General features: G+C 41.3%; 2 protein-coding genes, 2 non-coding genes and 1 pseudogene across 4 annotated transcripts; 3 read left to right on the top strand and 2 right to left on the bottom strand.

Annotated features, from left to right (window-relative positions):
• Positions 1-97: 97 nt before the first annotated feature.
• LOC104780014 (chlorophyll a-b binding protein 2.4, chloroplastic) lies at positions 98-1369 on the bottom strand. The gene is made up of 2 exons (XM_010504473.3): positions 1170-1369; positions 98-839 (listed from the first exon to the last, which is right to left on the bottom strand). Exons 1-2 carry the CDS (start codon positions 1316-1318, stop codon positions 188-190), a joined length of 801 nt encoding a protein of 266 aa, XP_010502775.1. The 5' UTR covers positions 1319-1369; the 3' UTR covers positions 98-187.
• A 1460-nt stretch (positions 1370-2829) lies between these two features.
• Positions 2830-7474, bottom strand: LOC147945513 (chlorophyll a-b binding protein 2.4, chloroplastic pseudogene; annotated as a pseudogene).
• A 4453-nt stretch (positions 7475-11927) lies between these two features.
• Positions 11928-12034, top strand: LOC147945512 (small nucleolar RNA R71). The gene has a single exon (XR_015597895.1). It is a non-coding gene; the product is annotated as a small nucleolar RNA R71 (small nucleolar RNA).
• Positions 12035-17121: 5087 nt separating this feature from the next.
• On the top strand, positions 17122-17228 carry LOC147945511 (small nucleolar RNA R71). Its single transcript, XR_015597861.1, has one exon. It is a non-coding gene; the product is annotated as a small nucleolar RNA R71 (small nucleolar RNA).
• A 4295-nt stretch (positions 17229-21523) lies between these two features.
• LOC104780013 (S-protein homolog 31-like) lies at positions 21524-21925 on the top strand. The gene has a single exon (XM_010504472.1). The coding sequence runs from the start codon at positions 21524-21526 to the stop codon at positions 21923-21925; it is 402 nt and encodes a 133-aa protein (XP_010502774.1).

Below are 21925 nucleotides of genomic sequence, written 5' to 3'. Positions count from 1 at the left end.
AAATATCTGGTTCCACATTCTTATACGTTTATTTTAATGTTTGTACTAAAAGTTAGTACTTGGTACCTAATGCAAATTTCTGGCGAAAGCGAGGATATGGAACCGAAATATCATATGTTTAGGCCTTAGGGATACTTAAAATGCATTGATAAATGTTAAAACTTTACATAAATGATCCGATCAAACTCTATTTTCCGGGGACGAAGTTGGTGGCGAAAGCCCAAGCATTGTTAGCCACAGGGTCTGCGATATGATCGAACAGGTTCTCGATCGGACCTTTACCCGTAACAATGGCTTGAACAAAGAATCCAAACATTGAGAACATGGCAAGACGACCGTTCTTGAGCTCCTTCACCTTCAATTCCGAGAAAGCCTCTGGATCCTCTGCTAGGTTCAACGGGTCAAACGCCCCGCCTGGGTAAAGCGGGTCAAGTCCTTCACCAAGAGGACCACCTCCGATTCTGTACCCTTCAATGAATCCCATGAGCACAACTTGACATGCCCATATAGCCAATATACTTTGCGCATGGATCAAGTTAGGGTTTCCGAGATAGTCAAGCCCTCCTTCTGAGAAGATCTGAGATCCCGCCTTGAACCACACGGCTTCACCGAATTTGACTCCGTTTTTGGAGAGGATCTCCGGGAAGGTGCAGCCCAAAGCACCCAACATTGCCCATCTACTGTGGATTACTTCGAGCTCACGGTTCTTTGCGAATGTTTCTGGATCAGCGGAGAGACCGGCTGTATCCCAGCCATAGTCTCCAGGGTATTCTCCTGTTAGGTATGATGGTGTGTTTTCCGAGAATGGTCCTAGGTATTTCGGACGGTCTGGTCCGTACCTGTCACAAGTTTTTCTTGTTAGATGCTAAAATTAAATGGTTTGGTGATTGATTTAGGCATTTAGCTATACTAGAAATGAGGACACAAAAACTAATGGGTCGTTAAAATATATCCAAAGAACCTAGCGAAACCGAATTCGAATAAGCACTACACATAATTCAAGTGTATTTTCATTTTTTGTTTTTGTTTAATGAAAAGTCGAATCTTGAACCGAAACCAATCTTTAGTACGTAGTTTCACTTTTCATTGTTTACTACCATGTTAAAATGGAAATTCTCTTATCTAGAAAAACAAAGATGAGTGAAAGAGAGAGGGATTAGGGATGGAACCAGATGCTCTGAGGAGTAGACTTGACGGTACGACGCATGACGATACGACCACCGCCGTTGGAGGATCCAACTTTGCGGAGGAGATCGTTGGATGGCTTTAGAGCCGTTTGGCCGGCGAAAGAGGAGTGTTGGATTGCTGAAGTGGCCATTGCTTCTTCTAGACAAAAATAAGTGAGATGAGATGTTGTTGGTGTTATGTTAGTGATAATGTTCTCATGCTATCTCGCTTATTGGCTATCGTCTATTCACTATTGGTTATGCTTGCGATTGCCATGAGCCCATCCATGATAACAATTGTTTTTTTTTTCTTTTTTCTTCTGAAGATAAATAAATTATACTGGATAGGGTCATTACAGACAAATCTTTGCTATTAGCCAAGATGGACATTACTTAGACATAGAAAATTGATTATCCTAAACTACCAAACGAATAAGTCAAAGATAAATTCAGAAGAACCGAGCCAAAGAGTTCTTTAACATGAGGCGAAGCTCCTCATCCTCAAATAATTTATGTAGCCAAGACGGATAACCCAATGCGCCACACATGAGTGAATCCTTTCGATCTCCAATTTTTATTCTGAAATATTCTCACAAAAATAATTAATCTCATCCACTTGTGCACCAAAAGAAGGCCATGCCCATGCATGCCTTATAGCTAGGTCTTCTACATGCTTCATAAATATCCTTAGCTTCCCAGGCAAAACTACTCTCTAGATTGAGTTTATAGCTACGCATGCTTTTAATGCGCCTGAGTATACTTGCAAGTGCAGCCTCATGTTTGTTATTGTAGACCATAGAAAGCTTTTCTTCTGTAAACCAGAGCCCAAACTGCAGAGCTCATCACAACCCTTGTAGGTCCTCCTAACTTTTTACTTCGTAGACCATGAAACTCCAATATTAGAGTTGACCCATCCTCTTTGTTCATTGACAACATCCACATCCTCATATATTGTTGGTAATATTTTCTATAACAATTTTTACGTTTTACTTTAAAACAAAACGAAAAACTTAATATTTTTTTAAAAGAAAAGCAAATTTGAGGATACATACAAAATCCTTAGTTTCTTATATATACCTATATTACTATATATCCCATTTTATTTTATTTTTGTGCTAAAATTTCTGGTTTTATATTGATTAATTAAAGGGACTATGTATAATTAATTACATAGATGAAAATAAAATAAAAAAGCCCTCATAACGACATCGACATCGACATCGACATCGACATGAAATAGCATCCTTGAACTAAGTAAGGCTAAATCTCATCATCTCAAACTATATATGTAAAAAGAAATATTTGTTTTGTATGAAGACCACAATTTCACGGTTTTGTTTTACTTTTTAGAAATACCTGGAGCTGTCCTCGCAGATGATTCACCTATGCTTTTTAAGCCATGGAAGGTGGAAATAGCGTCAAAATATTGAAACACACGTTCCTCTCTGTTCTTTTAATAAGAAACCAAGCCCATCGTATCCATGATAATTTATGTCTTACGCTTCGATTAATTGTTGTTAGTCTTTTAAACGTAATTTTTGTTTATTAAGTTGCTAGCTAACGAGAATTCTGACCCAAAGCAAGAATATGAACTAACATATCAACTAGTTGTATACATAATACTTTAATGCATTGACCAATTCTTAAAAAACTATAATTTACATAAATGATGCGATCAAACTCTATTTTCCGGGGACGAAGTTGGTGGCGTAAGCCCAAGCATTATTGTTAGCCACAGGGTCTGCTATATGATAATCGAACAAGTTCTCGATCGGACCTTTACCGGTAACAATGGCTTGAACAAAGAATCCAAACATTGGGAACATGGCAAGACGACCGCTCTTGAGTGTTACAAGGTAATCAACCAGTTGCCTTTCTATTCATTAGACATACGACATATATACAAATATGGGAGAGTGTTCTCCAAGTATTGGTAAGTGAATATTACATATTCCCTTATCTATCACTCCTCCACAGTCTTAGCATCGTTGGGAAGGATGCCGAAACTGGAACGAAAGTCAGTGAACAGCGGAGTGGGAAGACCCTTTGTGAAGATGTCCGCGTATTGGTGAGACGAGGGGACGTGAAGAACACGTACGGTGCTGAGGGCGACACGTTCACGAACAAAGTGAATGTCGATGTCAACATGTTTGGTTCGTTGGTGTTGAACAAGGTTGGTGGAGAGATAGACGGTGCTGACGTTGTCGCAGTAGACGAGAGTGGCTTTGGTGAGAGGACATTGCAAGTCGAGGAGGAGGTTACGAAGCCACATTGTTTCGGCAACAACGTTGGCCACACCGCGATATTCAGCCCCTGCGCTTGCACGAGAGACAATGTGTTGACGTTTGGAGGACCAGGAGATTAAGTTGTCACCGTGGAAAATGCAGTAGCCGGAAGTTGATCGTCGAGTAGAGGGGTAGCCAGCCCAGTCGGCGTCCGTGTACGCGATGAGACCGGTAGGTTGTGTCGGGTAGAGTTGGAGGCCGTGATCAAGAGTGCCCTTGAGGTAGCGCAACATACGTTTGAGAGCTTTGAGGTGAGATTCGCGGGGGTCATGCATGTATAGACATATTTGCTGGACGGCAAAAGAGATATCCGGTCGTGTAAATGTTAAGTACTGGAGGGCGCCGACGAGGCTGCGATAAAGTGTCGGATCGGAGACCGGTGGGCCATCCTCGGCGACTAGGCGAGCACGAGGATCGGCTGACGTGGTACAAGAGTTGCAGTTAGACATGTTGGCTCGGTGTAGGATGTCAGCTGCGTAATTCCATTGTGAAAGGAAGAAGCCGGAGGTGTTGCGTTTGATGGCAATGCCGAGGAAGTAGTGAAGCTCACCGGAATCTGTCATTTCAAACTCACTGTGAAGAGAGGTGATGATGTCGTTGAGTAGCTTGGTGGAGGATGCGGTGAGACCAATGTCGTCGACATATAGGAGTAGATAGGCGGTGCCATGTGGTTGATGGTAGACGAACAAGGATGGATCTCTTTTGCTTTGCACGAAACCAACTTTACGGGCATACTGAATGAAGCGTTGATTCCATGCACGTGGAGATTGTTTGAGAACGTAGATGGACCCTTTGAGCAAACAAACATGATCAGGTTTGTCCGGGTCGCGAAAACCCGGTGGTTGGTGCATGTAAACCGTCTCATCTAGTGTGCTGTTAAGGAATGCATTCTTGACATCAAGTTGATGTATAGGCCAGTTGCGAGATAAAGAGAGCTCTAGGACAAGACGAATTGTTGAAGGCTTCACGACAGGGCTGAAAGTCTCTTCACAATCGATGCCGAGTTCTTGAGATTTCCCATTTGCGACCAACCGGGCCTTGTAGCGAGATAGCTTTCCATCTGCACCAAATTTATGCCTAAACAACCACATAGAGCGCACAATGTTAGTGTTGGGGGGTCGTGGTACTAAGTCCCACGTTCTCTTTTTAATTTGAGCTCCATGTTCCTCATGCATGGCTCCTGTCCAGTTAGGATCTTCTAAAGCTTTTAAGTGAGAGGTGGGAAGGGGTGAGAGAATTTCAGTATGAAGTGAAAGGTGTTGTTTATGTTTGGTGATCCCGCGTTTGCTACGCGTCCGCATATGGTGACTAACGGCCTGTGGAGGTGGTTGTGCAACCGGCAGGGCTGGAGGTGGTGGAGGTGGGAGTGTTGGTTGAGGAACGGTAGGTTGTTGGTCTTGTGAAGCTTGTTGGCGGAGAAGAGGAGAGATTGTTGGCGGAGGTGGTGTGGGGTCGTCAAGTGGTGTAGAGACTTTAAACTAGGAACTATTTGAAAAAGGAAACCTAGACTCCTCAAAAATGACATGGCGTGAGATAAATACCTTGCGACTAGTGAGGTCAAGACAACGGTAACCTTTATGATTGGAAGGGTAGCCAAGGAAGACGCACGCGGTGGAGCGAGCGTCGAGTTTGTGTGAAGTGGTAGGGAGGAGATTTGGATAGCAAAGACACCCGAACACCCGAAGGTGATCATAAGTGGCTGGTTTGTTGAACAGTTTCGTGAACGGGATTTCGTTGTTGACGGCAGATGAAGGAGGAATGTTGAAGAGATGAGCTGCCATCATAAGTGCCTCCACCCAATATGTGTTTGGCATGTTTGCTTGAAAGAGAAGTGATCGAACATAATTGTTTAATGTTCGGAGTGTACGTTCGGCTTTGCCGTTTTGTTGGGAAGTGTGAGGGCAAGAGAACCGAGGGGTGATGCCGTGAGAAGAGAAGTAATTGAGAAATTCTCGGTTTTGGTATTCACCACCATTATCGCATTGGAAATTTTTTATGCTGCGGCCAAAATGGTTAGAAACATAAGCCATGAAAGTTAAGAATGTTGAATAGACATCAGATTTGTTGCGGAGAGGAAAAACCCAAAGAAAATGTGTAAAATGATCAAGATAAATAACATAATATTTATTCCCACTGATGCTGGAAACCAGAGAGGTCCAAACATCTGAATGAATAAGTTCAAAAGTTGCAGAAACAAAAGAAAAAAATGAATCATATGGTAATCTAGTGTGTTTCCCCAATTGACATGCATGACAAAGAGGCATGTATATTTTAGAACAATTTATTAAACGAGAAGAAATAAGAGATTGAAGAGTAGTGTTTCCGAAATGTCCTAGACGACGATGCCATAAGAGAGAATCAGGCACCGTTGCGAGCATGGCTTTTGGAGGTGATGAAAGAGAGGTGGCCGATGGTGGTGAGTGGACCGAGTAGAGAGGGCCACTGCTGTCACAGCGGAGTAGTGGGATCCGGGAAAGGTAATCCTTAACACAAAAAGCAAAGGGGTCAAACTCGACAGTGACATAGTTGTCGGTAGTGAATTGACGAACAAAAATAAGATTTTTGATGATAGACGGACACACAAGTACATTATTGAGATTTAGAGGGAATAGAAGAATAACCAATGGCTTTTGTAGAAATAGAAGATCCATTACCGACAATAACCGATGGGCCGGAGCTCGAATTAAAAAGAGAATGAAGGGTACCTGGTTGTGCGGTTAAGTGTGAAGTAGCGCCGGTATCCATGTACCAACTGACATCATTTGGGTCACGAATGGTCATGGTCCCAAATGCAGCCGCTAGGTCGGCAGGGAGTTGTGTAGGTTGAGCCGGAAGAGCAAGTGATTGTGGAGGAAATGTGCGCCATTGGTGAACGTGGCATCCAATGTTGTTGTGGCCAGTGCAGATATGGCGTTAGTGCGGAGAACCAAGGTTGCTGCGTCTGCCAGTTACATGGGTTCAATGGCCAGTACGATTGTGGCCATGACTGTCGTCCGCGTCCCCTTCCGGAATTGCCACGTCCGCGTCCGCGACCCCTGTTGTTGTTGTTGTCACGGTAGCCGGAGTGGTCTCGAGACCCGTTGGTGGAACCATCACGGAGGTTGGTGTCTCGAGCTCCGGAGTGATGTTGTTCATGTGATGAGGCATAGAGGACGTCCGAAGATGAGGTATTAGCCGAGGTGATCGTACAGGTGCGAACTTGCTTAGAGAGACGACGTTCCTCCTCCATGAGCATGGATTTGGTAGTGGAGAAGGAGGGGAATGGTTGGCGGTGTTTGATGATGTTGACGATGTTGTCGAACTTCTCCAAGAGACCGTTTAACATGTGCATGACAACAACACGTTCAGTTACGGGAGAGTCGACATTAGACATACGACATATATACAAATATGGGAGAGTGTTCTCCAAGTATTGGCTGTACATAGTTGGTAAGTGAATATTACATATTCCCTTATCTATAATTGAGCTCTTTAATTCACCCTCAATCTAGAGAAGACTTCTGGATCTTCTTCTAAGTTCAATGGGTCAAAGGTCCCACCAGGGTAAAGTGGGTCAAGTCCTTCACCAAGAGATCTGTGTTCCCGCCTTGAACCAGACGACTTCACCAAATTTGACTCTGTTTTTTGAGAGGATCACTAGGAAGGTGCAGCCTAAAGCGCCTAACATTGCCCATCTACTGTGGATTACTTCGGGCTCACGGTTCATTGTTTCTGGAAGACTGGATCGGCAGAGAGACCGGCAGTGTCCCAGCCGTAGTCTCCAGGGTTAGGTATGATGGTGTGTTTTCCGAGAATGGTCTGTACCTGTGACAATGTTGTTATAGATACTTAGATGCTAGATAAAATGGTTTTGTGGATTAGCAAGAAAAAGTTATTGAGTCGATTAGTAGAGTGTTGATTGGATTATTTCGACAAATTAGTTCATGTGCAGAAGATATATAGAGGTTTTTTATGCATGTGCGTGGGACTGTAAAATGCCCGTCAGCAAACAATTGGTTAGTGTTCCTATTCAACATACTTCATGACGACTCTCTTATATATAGTACCATGCATGAACACGAAAACCAAGTTAACAAAACGAAACATCTACCCAAAAAAAAAGAAAAATGAAAAACCTTTCAATGTTTCTATTTGTTTTTAGCATTTATATCCTTGGCTATGTATCCGGTAAAGCCAAAATAAGAATCACGAATGAACTTCAATTCAAGAAACTCCTATGGATGAAGTGATATTCGAAAGATGATAAAATAGGTCCAAATATAATACCAATTAGACAATATCATGAAATTATTTTTACCGCTAACATTTTGGGTACAACTCGTTACATGTTTACTTTGAAACAAGGGACTAACTATAGATACTATCAGAATTTCATAGCATTTAAGCAATTCAAGTGGTACGATTACAGAGGCACATGGTAGTGGGGAGCCAGAGAAGATGGAATATATTTAACTTTTGCTAGCTTGGCTTTTGCCTGGCTCTTCTTTAGATCACCTTGGAAGTTGGAAGTCAATCTATTAATTTCTAGGTTTAAGATTTTTGAAATCTCAATTAAGCGACAGGCTACTGTGTAACCATGATCTTACAAGTTTTGTATTATATATTTTTGATAACCAATCATCAGTTGTCTTCATACGTGACTATATATACATGATATATAGCTTATAGATTGGCAAACAAGAGATGCATGGTGCAGATATTACATACTCTGCATAACAAATTGCGACTTGACTTCTACAAAAAATCTAACTGCCTCTGATCTACTAGGAAATTCAATGGATCAGAAGTCTAAGTCGCTGTCACAGAAACATTCAACTCCTTGTCTGGAAAGATCAATGATGTCCCTCATACAGTCAGGAACAACTCCGTATTTTATTGAAGCCAAGATTAATCTAATCTGTGTTAGTGTTATTTGACTTAGTCTTTTATTGTTCGAATAAACTCCTAGCTTGTCGGAGTCGTGGCTGTTGAATTGTTCTCCCATGTTTCTTAGTTGTAGAAAATCCTCCGTATGATAAGGAAGTGCAGTTGTTTTTTGAGTTTGGCTATTTAAAGCCCTATGAAATAAGAACAAAGATACGATTTTGTTCAATCCTATTTGCTCTGTTTTCAACAAATTGGTATCAGAGCCTGGTGAGAGCAATTGCGAGAGAGAAAGAGAGATACAAAAGAAGGAGTGAAAGATGTCAGGCGATGGGCAAAGCATGTTGGCGATACCCAAGTTTGACGGAGATTTCGAACATTGGAGCATGTTGATGGAGAATCTCATCAAATCCAAGCAATGGTGGGATTTGATCGACCGAGGCTACGTTGAGCCAGACCGAGGAGACATTCTGACTGGAGCACAGAGAGAAGAATTGGCGGAGAAGAAGCTAACTGATCTGAAGGTGAAGAGCTATCTGTTTCAAGCCATCGAAAAATCCATTCTGAAGACTATTATTCAGAAGGATACCTCTTAGCAACTGTGGGATTCTCTGAAGACAAAATATCAGGGAAATGATCGTGTGAAGAGAGCTCAACTTCAGCGTCTGAGAAGAGAGTTTGAAGTTTTAGAGATGAAAGAAACTGAGAATATCACAGAATATTTCTCAAGGGTGTTGCTCGTCTCAACTAACATGAGGAACCTTGGAGAGGATATGCAAGATCACAAGATTGTTGAGAAGATCCTAAGAACACTCTCAGAGAAGTTTACATACGCTGTATGTTCGATTGAAGAGTCTAAAGACATAGCGAGTCTTTCAGTGGATGCTTTGCAAAGTTCACTTCTATGTCACGAACAGAACATTGTGAAACATGCCAGAGGATCCAGTAGCAAAATGAATAACAAATGCATGATGAAAGAGTGTAAAATATATACATATCAACTCCCCCAAACTTATTCTTTGTTTGCCCTCAAGCAAATAACAAGAACAAAGTATGGAAGAGAGGTTTGAAAATGGGGTCTCAGAACCTAAAGCATGTTGAATAAAATAGTTAGAATCAAGGTCTTTGTTTTTAGTTCTATGACACATGGTGAAAGGACTTTATTTAAAAACTTTATTGAAACGATTCTGATCTTTAATCTACACATGCAATCCTATCAATCATTCCCTTTAACATTCATTCACCGAGAACCGTGAATCAAGCTATGCAATGTCATTGAACTCATTTGGCTAGGGTAAAAGGTCAGAGACAAAGATGCTCTCCTTCTCAAGTGGTTTTATCAATACAAAACAAGGTTCTCTCACGAAAAGGAGTTGAGCTTAAGAGAAGGTTAAAGGTTGAAACCAACTGATACAAACAAGAGCAGCACCCTGTCTACCCAAAGGTCCCCAAGGAAACTCAGCCCTAACATTCTAACCCAGAAGTTGGTCCTATCTCTACCCTTCATTAGAAACATCATCTCAAACTCTTTACACTTAGTCTTAGGAGGAGTTCACTTCTTTTCATTCTAGCGGATTGGGAAATCTTTATTATCACTATGGTTCCTTTTCTTTTCTTCTGAGGACTCTAGACATCTTAAACATTTTTACTTTCTTTTCTCTGTCTAATCTTTTTATTTTATGCCCAGAACCAATAACTCTTTTTACTTTGCTCAACCCAAATCCTTTACTAGACTTGTAAACTTTGAAAACACATCCCTCTCCTAAAGACTTTCTACCCTTTACTTTCTTTTTACTCTTCACTTTTCTGCACAAATCCATACCCAATATCCAAAATCGAGTTCTCACCTAGTCTTACTAGTCCGGATAACGCGAACTAGAACTACACAGGATCCTACTCTTGTCGGTTAGAACCTAACACTTTATAACAAGCTCAACTCGGAAAAGGTAGAGGAGGCTTGTACGGTGGAGGGATGAATCTCACAGGTTTGACATTAGGAACAGCAGGTTCCTTAACAGTTTCAGGTTCTTCATCCATCTCCAGAACCACGAAGTTGGTTGGCCCTTCCACGTCTCTAATCCTGATAGGTACGTCTTCTAAAATACCGTGTGGAAGTCTCACTGATCTATCTGCAAGGATGAGGGAGATGTCGCAACCTCTAAACCTTGTAAAACCCAACCGCTTAGCCACAGAGAGTGGCATAAGATTAACTGAAGCGCCAAGATCAAATAGACACCTATCAAAAGACATAGGGCCAAGGGAGCAAGGTAGAGTGAATGCTCCAAGATCTTTGAGCTTCTTGGGTACAATATTTTTCTGGATGATTGCACTCAACTCAAGACTTAGTACCACCATACCTTGAACTTCTTTTGATCTCTCCATCACTAAGTCCTTGAGGAATTTCTGGTAGTGAGGAACAAGTGCGAATGCATCCAGCAATGGCATCCTCAACTCGATCTCCTTGACTTGTTGTTCGAACAGAGCTTTATAATTCTCAGTAAGCTGCTTCTTGAACCTCACTGGAAATGGTAGAGGAGGCTTGTACGGTGGAGGGATGAATCTCACAGGTTTGACATTAGGAACAGCAGGTTCCTTAACAGTTTCAGGTTCGGACTGCTGCACTGGTTCAATCGGGTCCTTGACTGCTTCGACGAGATCCTTCATCTGAGCTTCATCTTGAACAAGATCCTCCCAATCTAAGTCCTCACTATCCTCAGTGACGTCTGGAACTCCCTGCCAGGGAAGGAATATTTTCCCACTTCTCAGCGTAATTGCATTTGGAAACTCCTTGGGGTTCTGAACAGCCTTCCCAGGGAATTGGCCAGGCGTTGGTGCAGAAGTAAAAGCAGATTGGCCTTCTATATACCTTATCTTCGAGTTCAGAGCTTCGAATTTGACATTGAGGTCATTGTAAGAACATTCCATCCTATGACTGAGTTCAGCGAACTTCTTAGCAGTGTCCATAGAACCACTAGCTTGACCCTGAAAAATTTGTTGCATCATTTGCTTCATTTCTTGATCAAGATCTGGAGTAGTCTGAACCGGTTGAGGGCGGAATCCTGGCGGTGGTCCTGAGGGAGCTTGGAATTGTTGTTTGGGGATGAATCCTTGATTGTAAGGCACAAACGGTTTTTGTTGACCTTGTTGTTGTCGTTGAGGAGGGTACACCTGAACCTGTGGATTTGCAACGTTGGTGATCCGGTAAGACAGATTGGGGTTCGTCTTATAGGGGTTGTAACCCTTGTTGTATCCACCTTGATTCTGGACGTAGTTGATCTCCTCAGACTGCTCACCCTCCCCATCTTGAACTTGGAAAGGGTCATCCTCAGATACAAAGTGGACATTCTTCTGCTGGCTGAGCAGGAGGCGATCAAGCTTGTCATTAACATTCTTGAGGTCCTTCTTGTACTTCTCCTCAGAACCAGCGTCGCCGCTAACTGAGCGGTCATAGTCGTCATGGTAGTTGCCGTCAGACTGGGCGAGATTCTCAACCAGTTGCCATCTTTCATCAACATCTTTGTTCAGGAAGTTACCGTTAGAGGTAGTGTCAAGCAGCATGTGGATTTTTGGAAGGACACCACGGTATAGAGTGCTCAACAGTGACTCGTTGCTGAAACCATGGTGTGGACACTGGCTCTGGTAACCCTTGAAACGCTCCCAGGATTTGCAGAATGATTCAGAGTGTTTCTGAGTGAAGCTGGAGATTTCATTCCTAAGACGTGCTGTTCTGGGGTTGAAGAAAAACTTAGCCAGGAAGGATTTCTTGTAGACGTCCCAAGTGGTGATGGATCCTTGAGGAATGTTCTTCTCCCATTGATGAACTTTGTCTCCCAGGGAGAATGGGAAGAGCCACAACTTGTAACCATCCTCACTTACTCCATTGATCTTGGTGAGGCTGCAAAGACGGTCGAACTCGTCCAGGTGATCGAGTGGATCCTCCATAGGTAACCCGTGAAACTTGTTCCCTTGGATCATGGAGATCAGACCACTTTTGATCTCGAAGTTATTGTTTTGCACCGCAGGAGGGACAATTCCAGCACGCTGAGTATGAGTGTTCGGTGCATCCCCAGAACCAATGTTTCGCGGTCTCGGATTTGCTCCATTCTGTTGTTCCATAGTGACTGGTGCGGGATGATCAGTGAGATGATGAACTTGTCGTGGTCTTTGTAACCGATTGATGTCATCGATAGCAGGAAGGAGATTCTGATGTCCTCTTGATCTGGTGTGCATGCAATGTTGCAATCAACATGTTCCTGAGATGCAAAACAAACAAGCAGACAATCAAAACAAGTCAGTATCCAGAATGAAAATAGTAACAGAACTTAATCTTGCAAAACTTAAAATCTTAAATGTAGCAAAACGATTCCCAAACGGCAACGACGCCAAATTGATACTAGGATTTTGTGTGTCCTAGCAGATTCAATTAACCTTATGTAGTTGTAGTACTTAAGGTGTCAATCCAAATGGGATGATGCTAGTCACTCAAGATGCAATCAAGATTTCACAAGTCAAGCTAATTCGAGAGAGTGTTTTTATCTAACAATCCTAGAATGATCAGAATGCAAAACGAAAATGAGCTACAAGACTAGAAACGAGAATGTATGACAAGAAGCAAAAATGAATGAAAACATAAAACGAGTCTAAGCAAGAATTAGATAGCAAGATCATAAACAGTTTCAGGATGTAATAAAAATCAGAAAGATAGAAGTCCTAAGGATGGGAGTAATTGATGTCGATGGAGTATCCTAGTGTACAGAGTGTTTAACATGCCACAATCAAACTATCCCTAAACAATGAACATCACGACTTAGCTAATCCAATCTCTTGACAGAAGCTACTCAGACTGATAGTAGGATTTTGACCCAGGGTATCAATTTCCTATGAAATTGTAGTACAAAGGGTTATCAATCCAAATGGTTGTTATGCTAGAAGATGAGATATGATCAGAACTATGCAAGTCAAGCCAAGCAATCAATGGTTTGATCTAACAATCCTAAAATAAACAAAAGAAAACAAATAAACAAGAACCACACGACCTAAGCACTCCTTGCAAGCATTCGAGTACAGGATCGGGTGGGGAGATCGAGTAAACAAGATGAGTATGAACAGCTCGAAGGTGTACTCGAAGCAGGTCAAAGTGTACATGTTCGGGTAAGTGATCGAGTTATGAATGAAAATGGAAACAATCAAAATGCGAAAGCTCCTAAGGATGGGGTAATCGACTCCTAAGCGTTCCTGACCAGTATTCCTACATGCCTCAAGCAAATATTTCCTAGATAAAAAATCTCTAAAATATTGTTAAAACACTCTCGTGATAGAAACAATCAACCTTGATCACTCCCCTACCCAACTCTCGTTGGAGAAACATGACCAAGCAGGCAATACAAACCGATTCATTATTGTCAATAAACTCCTTACACATCTAATCTCTTAGGCTGAGTGAGTAACTCTCTAGCATTGATTGATTTAAACATTTTATCTACACCTCTCGATGGTAAAACACCCTAGATCTAATCTCAACCTCTCGGTCTGTTTATAGCATTAAAAACACCAATCTAGAAGGGAATTTATAAAACATAAACAACCAAGCTAAGACATCCTAACTGATCAAGAACACAAATTGTCTATCCCATCCCTAGAAACTTTGTTTCACTACTCAGATCTCATTGCAGAAAACACAAAAGCATAGATAAACGAAAATTGCATTGTATTGAAAATAGAGTAAAGAAGAAGAGTATATAATCGAAAATGCAAAAGAAAATAACAAAATGAATCCTAACAAAGTGGAAAAAGTGTTTGAGTCGCTCAAGATCTCTCTCAGAAGCTCTCGCTCTCTGGTTTGAGTGTCTGTGGCGTGCTAGGGCAAGAGTAAGAAGAGGGGGGGTTTATATATGGAAACCCTTTAATCCTAGCAGCCCAGTCCTGCCCGAGGGTCTGCTCGAGGAGGTGCTCGAGGATGTGGTCGGGTAACTCCTCATATAGGTCCTCAGGTTGTTCTTCCTGCCCTTGGATCCTCTTCGATCGGGTTGAGGTTCGGACTATTCTCCCTGCTCCATAGCTCCTTCGGGTACATGCTCGGATTTGACCTTGTTTCTTCCCATTTTAGGCTCCAAAGCACCTGTTTTCATCCACAAAGTGCAAATGCAAGAATGCAACACCCTAAATGGCCGAAATGTGGATTCCTACGGTAAATGACCTAAAAATGCTAAGGTTAGGGTAAATATTATGCAGAATATGGACAAAAAAGGATGCTTAAAATATGTAAATTAGAGAGTTATCACAGACTCAACCACTTCCAAACCTAGCTCTCGCTAGAGAAACATGATCAAGCATGGCATGACAAACAAGTTCATTCACGTAAACAAACATCCTAGACAACTAATCTCTTAGGCTAGGAATGTAAGTATCTGGTACTAGTTGGTCAGACATTTCATCAAACACTTTTTGGGTGTGGAAATGTCTAAGACCTAGTTCCAATTGATCAGAGAGAAACTAGTATTTCTAACTCTAGTACAGAAGGGAATCATACGAATCTAGTCCAGACTTAGCTACTTGGGCTTCACCGAGAGTGGGCTTGGGGTTGTGGAATTCGGACTCCACTCGCCACCCGAGTAAGAACACGATAAGGCGAGTCGGGTACGAATTCGGGTAGAGCCTCGGGTTCCCCAAAATTTCATTTTTTTTTCTTTTTTTTTTAATAAATATAAATATGTAAAAATCTAAAATAAGACAAAATAAATAAAATTAAAATAAAACAAAATAAAAGGATACCTTTGGGACTTCCTCCCAAGTGAGTTTGTTTTAAGTCACTAAGCTTGACTCTTCATGCTCTTTAAGCACGGGTTTTAGGAGGGAGAGGTTCTGGAATCCTCTCCACTGTAGCTGGCTGATTTAATGGATTTTCCAGGTCTTGTCCAGATTCCACAGCAAATGTAGTATTGACTTCTTTGTGGTGCTTGAATCTTCTTTGCTTTGTCTTGGTGGAAAAGACTTGACCATCAATGGATGGCCTTTTAATTCCTTTCTTGATGCCAAATTCTACTTTGAAGTGCTCTCCATGCTCAATTCTGATCTTCCCTTGCTTCACATCAATCACTGCTCCTACAATTGCCAAGAATGGTCTTCCTAGGATCAGCGGATTGTCTGGTTCCTTATCCATATCGAGGATCATTAAATCAGTAGGAACTTCCACTCTTCCAATCCTGAGAGGCAAGTTTTACAGAATACCAATGGGGTGTCTGATTGTTCTATCAGCTAGAACCAAATACAGACTATTCGGTTTAAAACTGCTAAAACTCATCTTGTTGGCAACTGATAGTGGCATGATGCTGACTGAAGCTCCCAAATCGCACAAACAGTTGTCGAAAATCCGAAGTCCTATTGAACATGGCAATGTAAAAGAGCCGAGATCCTCCAATTTTTCCTCAATTCGCATTTCAGGATCTAAACACACTCCACTCCTCAGAATTGCATTACCAATCTCTTTGACAGCTTCCTTAACCTCAACCTCTAGCTGAGCTGTCTCCTTGATGATTTCCTCTCGAAGTTCGTGTGGTGGCAAGAGCTTAGGAGGTGGGGCTTTTCGCTTGGACATACGCTCTGCAAGCGCCTCTAACTGGATGTCAAGAGCAGCTCTGAACCTTTCCTCTAATTCCCCTTCTTCAGCCGTAGGTAGTTGAGGTTGATCTGTCATCTGAACGTCTACCCGATGGATCATCCGATCACCATCATCGGGTATGTTATCGGGTTCAACCTCGGGTGGTTCATCGGTTTGTGATTCTCGAACAAGTGCTCGATCATCAACTCGATCAGTCTCCTCGGGTGAAGGCTCGAGTTCATACTCGGATATGTAGTACTGATACTCATTCATCCCATAGTGATCCATATCCTTCCCATCTTGAACATCGCTGTCCTCAGTGAGGTTTTCCTCAAAGTCATCATCAAGAATGATGGCTTGGGCAGTGGCATAATCTTTTGGGTTCTGAACAGCTTTACCTGGAAGCTGGTTTATTTTCGGAGGTGGTTGGGTGTTGTGATGGCCTTCTAGGTGTCTCAGCTTAGTGTCGAGAGAGTCATACTTGGCAGTTAGGTCATTATATCCAGAATCGATCTTGTTGCTCATCTCCGCGAAAAGTTTGGCATTGTCCATTGCAGCCAAGGCTTGACTCTGTATCATCTGCTGAATCAGTCCGCGTAAATCAGCTTCTTGAGATAGGTTTTGCGGACCTTGCTGGTGTTGGAAACCAGGTGGTGCAATTGGGTGATTGTAATTACCAGAATACTGCTGCATAGGAGCATAGCCTTGATTGTATTGAATAAAAGGCTTTTGCTGGCCTTGGTTCCCTTGGACTGTGGATGGGTAGACTTGGTCTTGAGGATTAGAAACATTGGGGTTACAGTATGATAGGTTCTGGTTTGGTTTGTAGTTGTTGTACCCTTTGTTGTAACCTCCTTGGTTGTTGATGTAGTTCACATCCTCTAGCTGAGCATTCTTCCCATCTTGTTGCAGAAACTGCACTTCCTTTGAGATGGCATGTACATGCTGCTGCTGGCTTAGGAGCTTATCCAATTTGTCATTGAGGGCTTTCATGTCTCTCTTATACTCGACATCATCCTCTCCTGTAGATTGTACAATGCGATCATACTCATCATTGTAAAGCCCATCAAGTTGAGCCAAGTTCTCTACTAGATCCTAACCTTCATCGACATCCTTGTTGAGGAAGTTACTATTGCTTGCAGTGTCCAGCAACATCCGTATCTTAGGGACCACACCTCGGTATAGTGTACTTATCAATTAAGCATTGCTGAATCCATGATGAGGGCATCTGGTAGTGTATCCCTTGAAACGTTCCCAAGATTCACTGAACGTCTCATTGCACTTCTGAACAAAGCTGGAGATATCATTTCGTAGCCTTGCAGTTCTGGAGTTGGAAAAGAATTTGGCTAGAAACGCCTTCTTGCATGCTTCCCAGGTGGTGATGGACTCCTTGGGGAGTGATTTCTCCCAGATGTGTGCTTTGTCTCCCAAAGAAAATGGGAAAATCCGGAGTTTGAATCCATCTTCATTAACTCCATTTATCAATCCAAATGGTTGTTATGCTAGCAGATGAGATATGATCAGAACTATGCAATTCAAGCCAAGCAATCAATGGTTTGATCTAAAAATCCTAAAATAAACAAAAGAAAGCAAATAAACAAGAACCACACGACCTAAGCACTCGATGCAAGCATTCGAGTACAGGATCTGGTGGGGTGATCGAGTAAACAAGATGAGTATGAACAGCTCGAAGGTGTACTCAAAGTAGGTGAGCGTGTGCCTGTTCGGGTAAGTGATCGAGTTGTGAATGTAAATGTAAACAATGAAAATGCGAAAGCTCCTAAGGATGGGATAATCGACTCCTAAGCGTTCATGACCAGTATGAATGTCCTACATGCGTCAAGCAAATATTCCTAGACAATGAATCTCTAAAATCTTGTTAAAACACTCTTGTGATAGAAACAATCAACCTTGATCACTCCCCTACCCAACTCTCGTTGGAGAAACATGACCAAGCAGGCAATACAAACTGATTCATTATTGTCAATAAACTCCTTACACATCTAATCTCTTAGGCTAAGTGAGTAAATCTCTAGCATTGATTGATTCAATCATTTTATCGACACCTCTCGATGGTAAAACACCCTAGATCTAATCTCAACCTCTCGGTCTGTTGATAGCATTAAGAACACCAATATAGAAGGGAATTAATAAAACATAAACAACCGAGCTAAGACATCCTAACCGATCAAGAACACAAAATTGTCTATCCCATCCCTAGAAACTTTGTTTCACTACTCAGATATCATTGCAGAAAACACAAAAGCATAGATAAACAAAAATTGCATTGTATTGAAAATAGACTAAGAGGAAGTTTATAGAATCGAAAATGCAAAAGAAAATAACAAAATGAATCCTAACAAAGTGGAAAAAGTGTTTGAGTCGCTCAAGATCTCTCTCAGAAGCTCTTGCTCTCTGGTTTGAGTGTCTGCGGCGTACTGTGGCGAGAGGAAGAAGAGGGGGGGTTTATATATGGAAACCCTTTAACCTTAGCAGTCCAGTCCTGCCCGAAGGTCTGCTCGAGGCGGTTCTCGAGGATGTGGTCGGGTAACTCCTCGGATAGGTCCTCGGGTTGTTCATCCTGCCCTTGGATCCTCTTAGATCGGGTTGAGGTTCAGACTATTCTTCCTGCTCCATAGCTCTTTCGGGTACATGCTCGGATTTGACCTTGTTTCTTTCCATTTTAGGCTCTAAAGCACCTGTTTTCATCCAAAAAGTGCAAATGCAAGAATGTAACACCCTAAATGGCCGAAATATGGATTCCTACAGTAAATGACCTAAAAATGCTAAGGTTAGGGTAAATATTATGTAGAATATGAACAAAAAAGGATGCTTAAAATATGTAAATTAGAGAGTTATCACAGATTCAACCACTTCCAAACCTAGCTCTCGCTAGAGAAACATGATCAAGCATGGCATGACAAACAAGTTCATTCACGTCAACAATCATCCTAGAAAACTAATCTCTTAGGCTAGGAATGTAAGTCTCTGGTACTAGTTGGTCAGACATTTCATCAAACACCTTTTGGGTGTGGAAATGTCTAAGACCTAGTTCCAATTGATCAGAGAAAAACTAGTATTTCTAACTCTAGTCCAGAAGGGAATCATACGAATCTAAGCTTAAACACCCTACATACTAAGATCCTCCACCTAATCTATCCCATTCTCAAGAACAATCACACTACTCAGATCCAGAAATCATCATCAAAGATACGAATTCGGAAAACATTGAATCAAGCATAGTAAGATAGATAAAAATGAGATGAACAACTTTGCAGAAGAAATTTAATGCAAAAACTCAATAAACTAAAAGATATCGGGATACAAAGTTTTGAGAACGTTTTAGGTGGCTAGGTAAAACCTTAAGAACAAAAGCGAGATAAAAGATGTCTCAAACCAAGACTTAACAAAATGTATTTATAGTAAAAACATGTGAATCCCTAAAATTTAAAACGACAAGATAGAGCGTCGGTTTGGGAATCTCCTGAAGCGTGTAAGACGGAGCGTCTTCCTGACATGTGTGATCGAGTCGGTGTGCGTCCAATGGCTCGATTGGTATATGAATGTGGCTCAAATGGTGTGAGTAGGAGTGGCTCGAGCAGTGTGAGTGAAAGTGGCTCGAGCGTGGTGAGTGAAAGTGGCTCGAGCGTGGTCGGCTCGAAAGAGGTGCGGGGAGGTTGGCTCGAGCTGGGTGTATACGCATCCACTAAAACGATGATAACTCTTGAACTACATCTCCGATTGGCTTGAAATAAATGGCATTGGAAAGATGACTCAATTCTATACAACTTTGATGAAGACTTCAAAAGCTGAATCTCTCGACCGGTGGATCTAGTGATGGCTCAAGTTGTGGCTCGAGTGGTGGGTGAAATTGGCTCGAGAGAGGTAGTCGCGTGAGTGGCTCGATTGGGTTCAGCGGTTGGCTCGATTGGTGAGGCTCAAACGGGAGGCGAAGTCGGCTCGAGAGAGGGAGTTCGGAACATCGGCTCGAATGAGGGAGTTCGGAATGCGGCTCGAGCGTGGATGTTGGAGCGTGGCTCGAGCGTTGATATTGGAGCGTGGCTCGAGCGTTGATGACATCCATTCCAGGCATGATGGATCGAGTGGGATACTGGTGCTTCTTCCTGGGAGCATGTCCAAGTCGCATGTCGGTCGAGTCACATGACGTCCATTCTGGGCATGCTTGGTCGAGCTGCATGTCTCAACCTCCATTCAGTTCTAACAGTGTGGACATCTTCTAAACACCTGAAATAACTCCAATATGCAAGATGTATGCAAGACCAATGCAAAGACTACCTAGATATGCATATTATGCAAAAGAGACTAAAAACAATGCAAAACAATGAGTTAAGAGAACAAAATGAATAACAAATGCATGATGAAAGAGTGTAAAATATATACATATCACTGTGGTACTCGAGATCAGCTGGCAGATATCATGACCAAACCACTGAAGCTAGAGACGTTTGTGAAGTTGAGGGAGATGCTTGGACTTGTTGAAGTGCCAAGGTAAACTGTTCTTGCTTAGAGCAAAACAGTTTAGGGAAGGAATTTGTTAGTGTTATTTGACTAAATCTTTTATTGTTCGAATAAACTCGTAGCTTGTAGGAGTCGTGGCTGTTGAATTGTTCTCCCATGTTTCTTAGTTGTAGAAAATCCTCCGTATGATAAGGAGGTGCAGTTGTTTTTTGAGTTTGGCTATTTAAAGCCCTATGAAATAAGAACAAATGTACGGTTTTGTTCAATCCTATTTGCTCTGTTTTCAACAATCTGATGGGTGAAACTCAAGAATACACAGTTCGCGGGAGATCTGAAAAATATACTTTTCTGTGTTGCATTTTAAGAAATTATCTATCATTGTCAAGCATGATGTCTTTGGGCCTAAGAAGCCTTTAGAATCATTCTTGAGTTATCAAAAAAAAAATTCAATTAAAATGAAAATGAAAGGGTGCAAACTTCAGTTTTTTTCCCTCCCTCCATCATTTCCTGAAAGATCCGAGCATTTAATGAGAGGAGAAATAAAGATGCGGAGTTAAAAGAAAATGATCTGTGCATTATTAAAAATAATTCTAATCTACATATATATATATATATGATTCATGCATTATTAAAAATAATTGAATAATATTTTGGTTCCTCTTTCATCCACCTCTTTATAAAATAAGGAAATAAAATCTGTATACATTGTTATAATTATAAAAACTTAAATTGAAGTTTCTGATTGGTTGGTTGAAAATGGAGATGATGTATAGAAGATTATGACTGGTTAAAAATGAGCAGGTGAACAAAAAAGTTCACCCCTAAAAGTGAACCCAAGTATTTTTCAAAATAATTATATTATATATATATTTATATATATGATCCATGCCTTATTAAAAAAATTCTATTATATATATATATATGATCTTCCACAAATGATACTTGATATTATCCTTATTTCTTCAAAATTTTATTCTAATATTAACAATATTAAATATGTGATAAGTTAGAACTAATAATGAAGGATATCTTGTGCTAACAATAGTAATACAAATGTGTGTGTATATATATAGTACGAGAAACACAAAAACCAAGTTAACTTACCCAAGAAAATATAATATATATATATATACATGAAAATCCTTTCAATTTTTCTATTTGTTTTTAGCATTTACATGCTTGGCCATGTATCCGGCGCCAAAATCAGAATCGTGAACGAACTCAGATTCAAGAAACTCCTCTGGATGAGGTGTTATTCTAAAAATGACGTAATAGGTCCAAATATACTACCAATCGGTCAAGATTCTATAACTTCTTTTACCCCTAACATTTGGGGTAGGACTCGTTTCATGTGTACTTTAAAACAAGGACCTAACTATAGACATTATCAAAATTTTACAGCATTTAAGCAATACAGTGGTCTTGATGGTGGAGGCTTATGGGATTGGAGAGCCCGAGAAGATGGAATCTATTTAAAGAAAGAAGGCAGCCAAAAGTCGACTGATATGCATAAAGTATATGACTGGATAAATTAA

This window comes from Camelina sativa, chromosome 4, assembly GCF_030686135.1.
Source record: "Camelina sativa cultivar CO46 ecotype springtype chromosome 4, ASM3068613v1".
NCBI lineage: Eukaryota > Viridiplantae > Streptophyta > Magnoliopsida > Brassicales > Brassicaceae > Camelina > Camelina sativa.
This window is presented reverse-complemented; position numbering and strand designations above follow the sequence as displayed.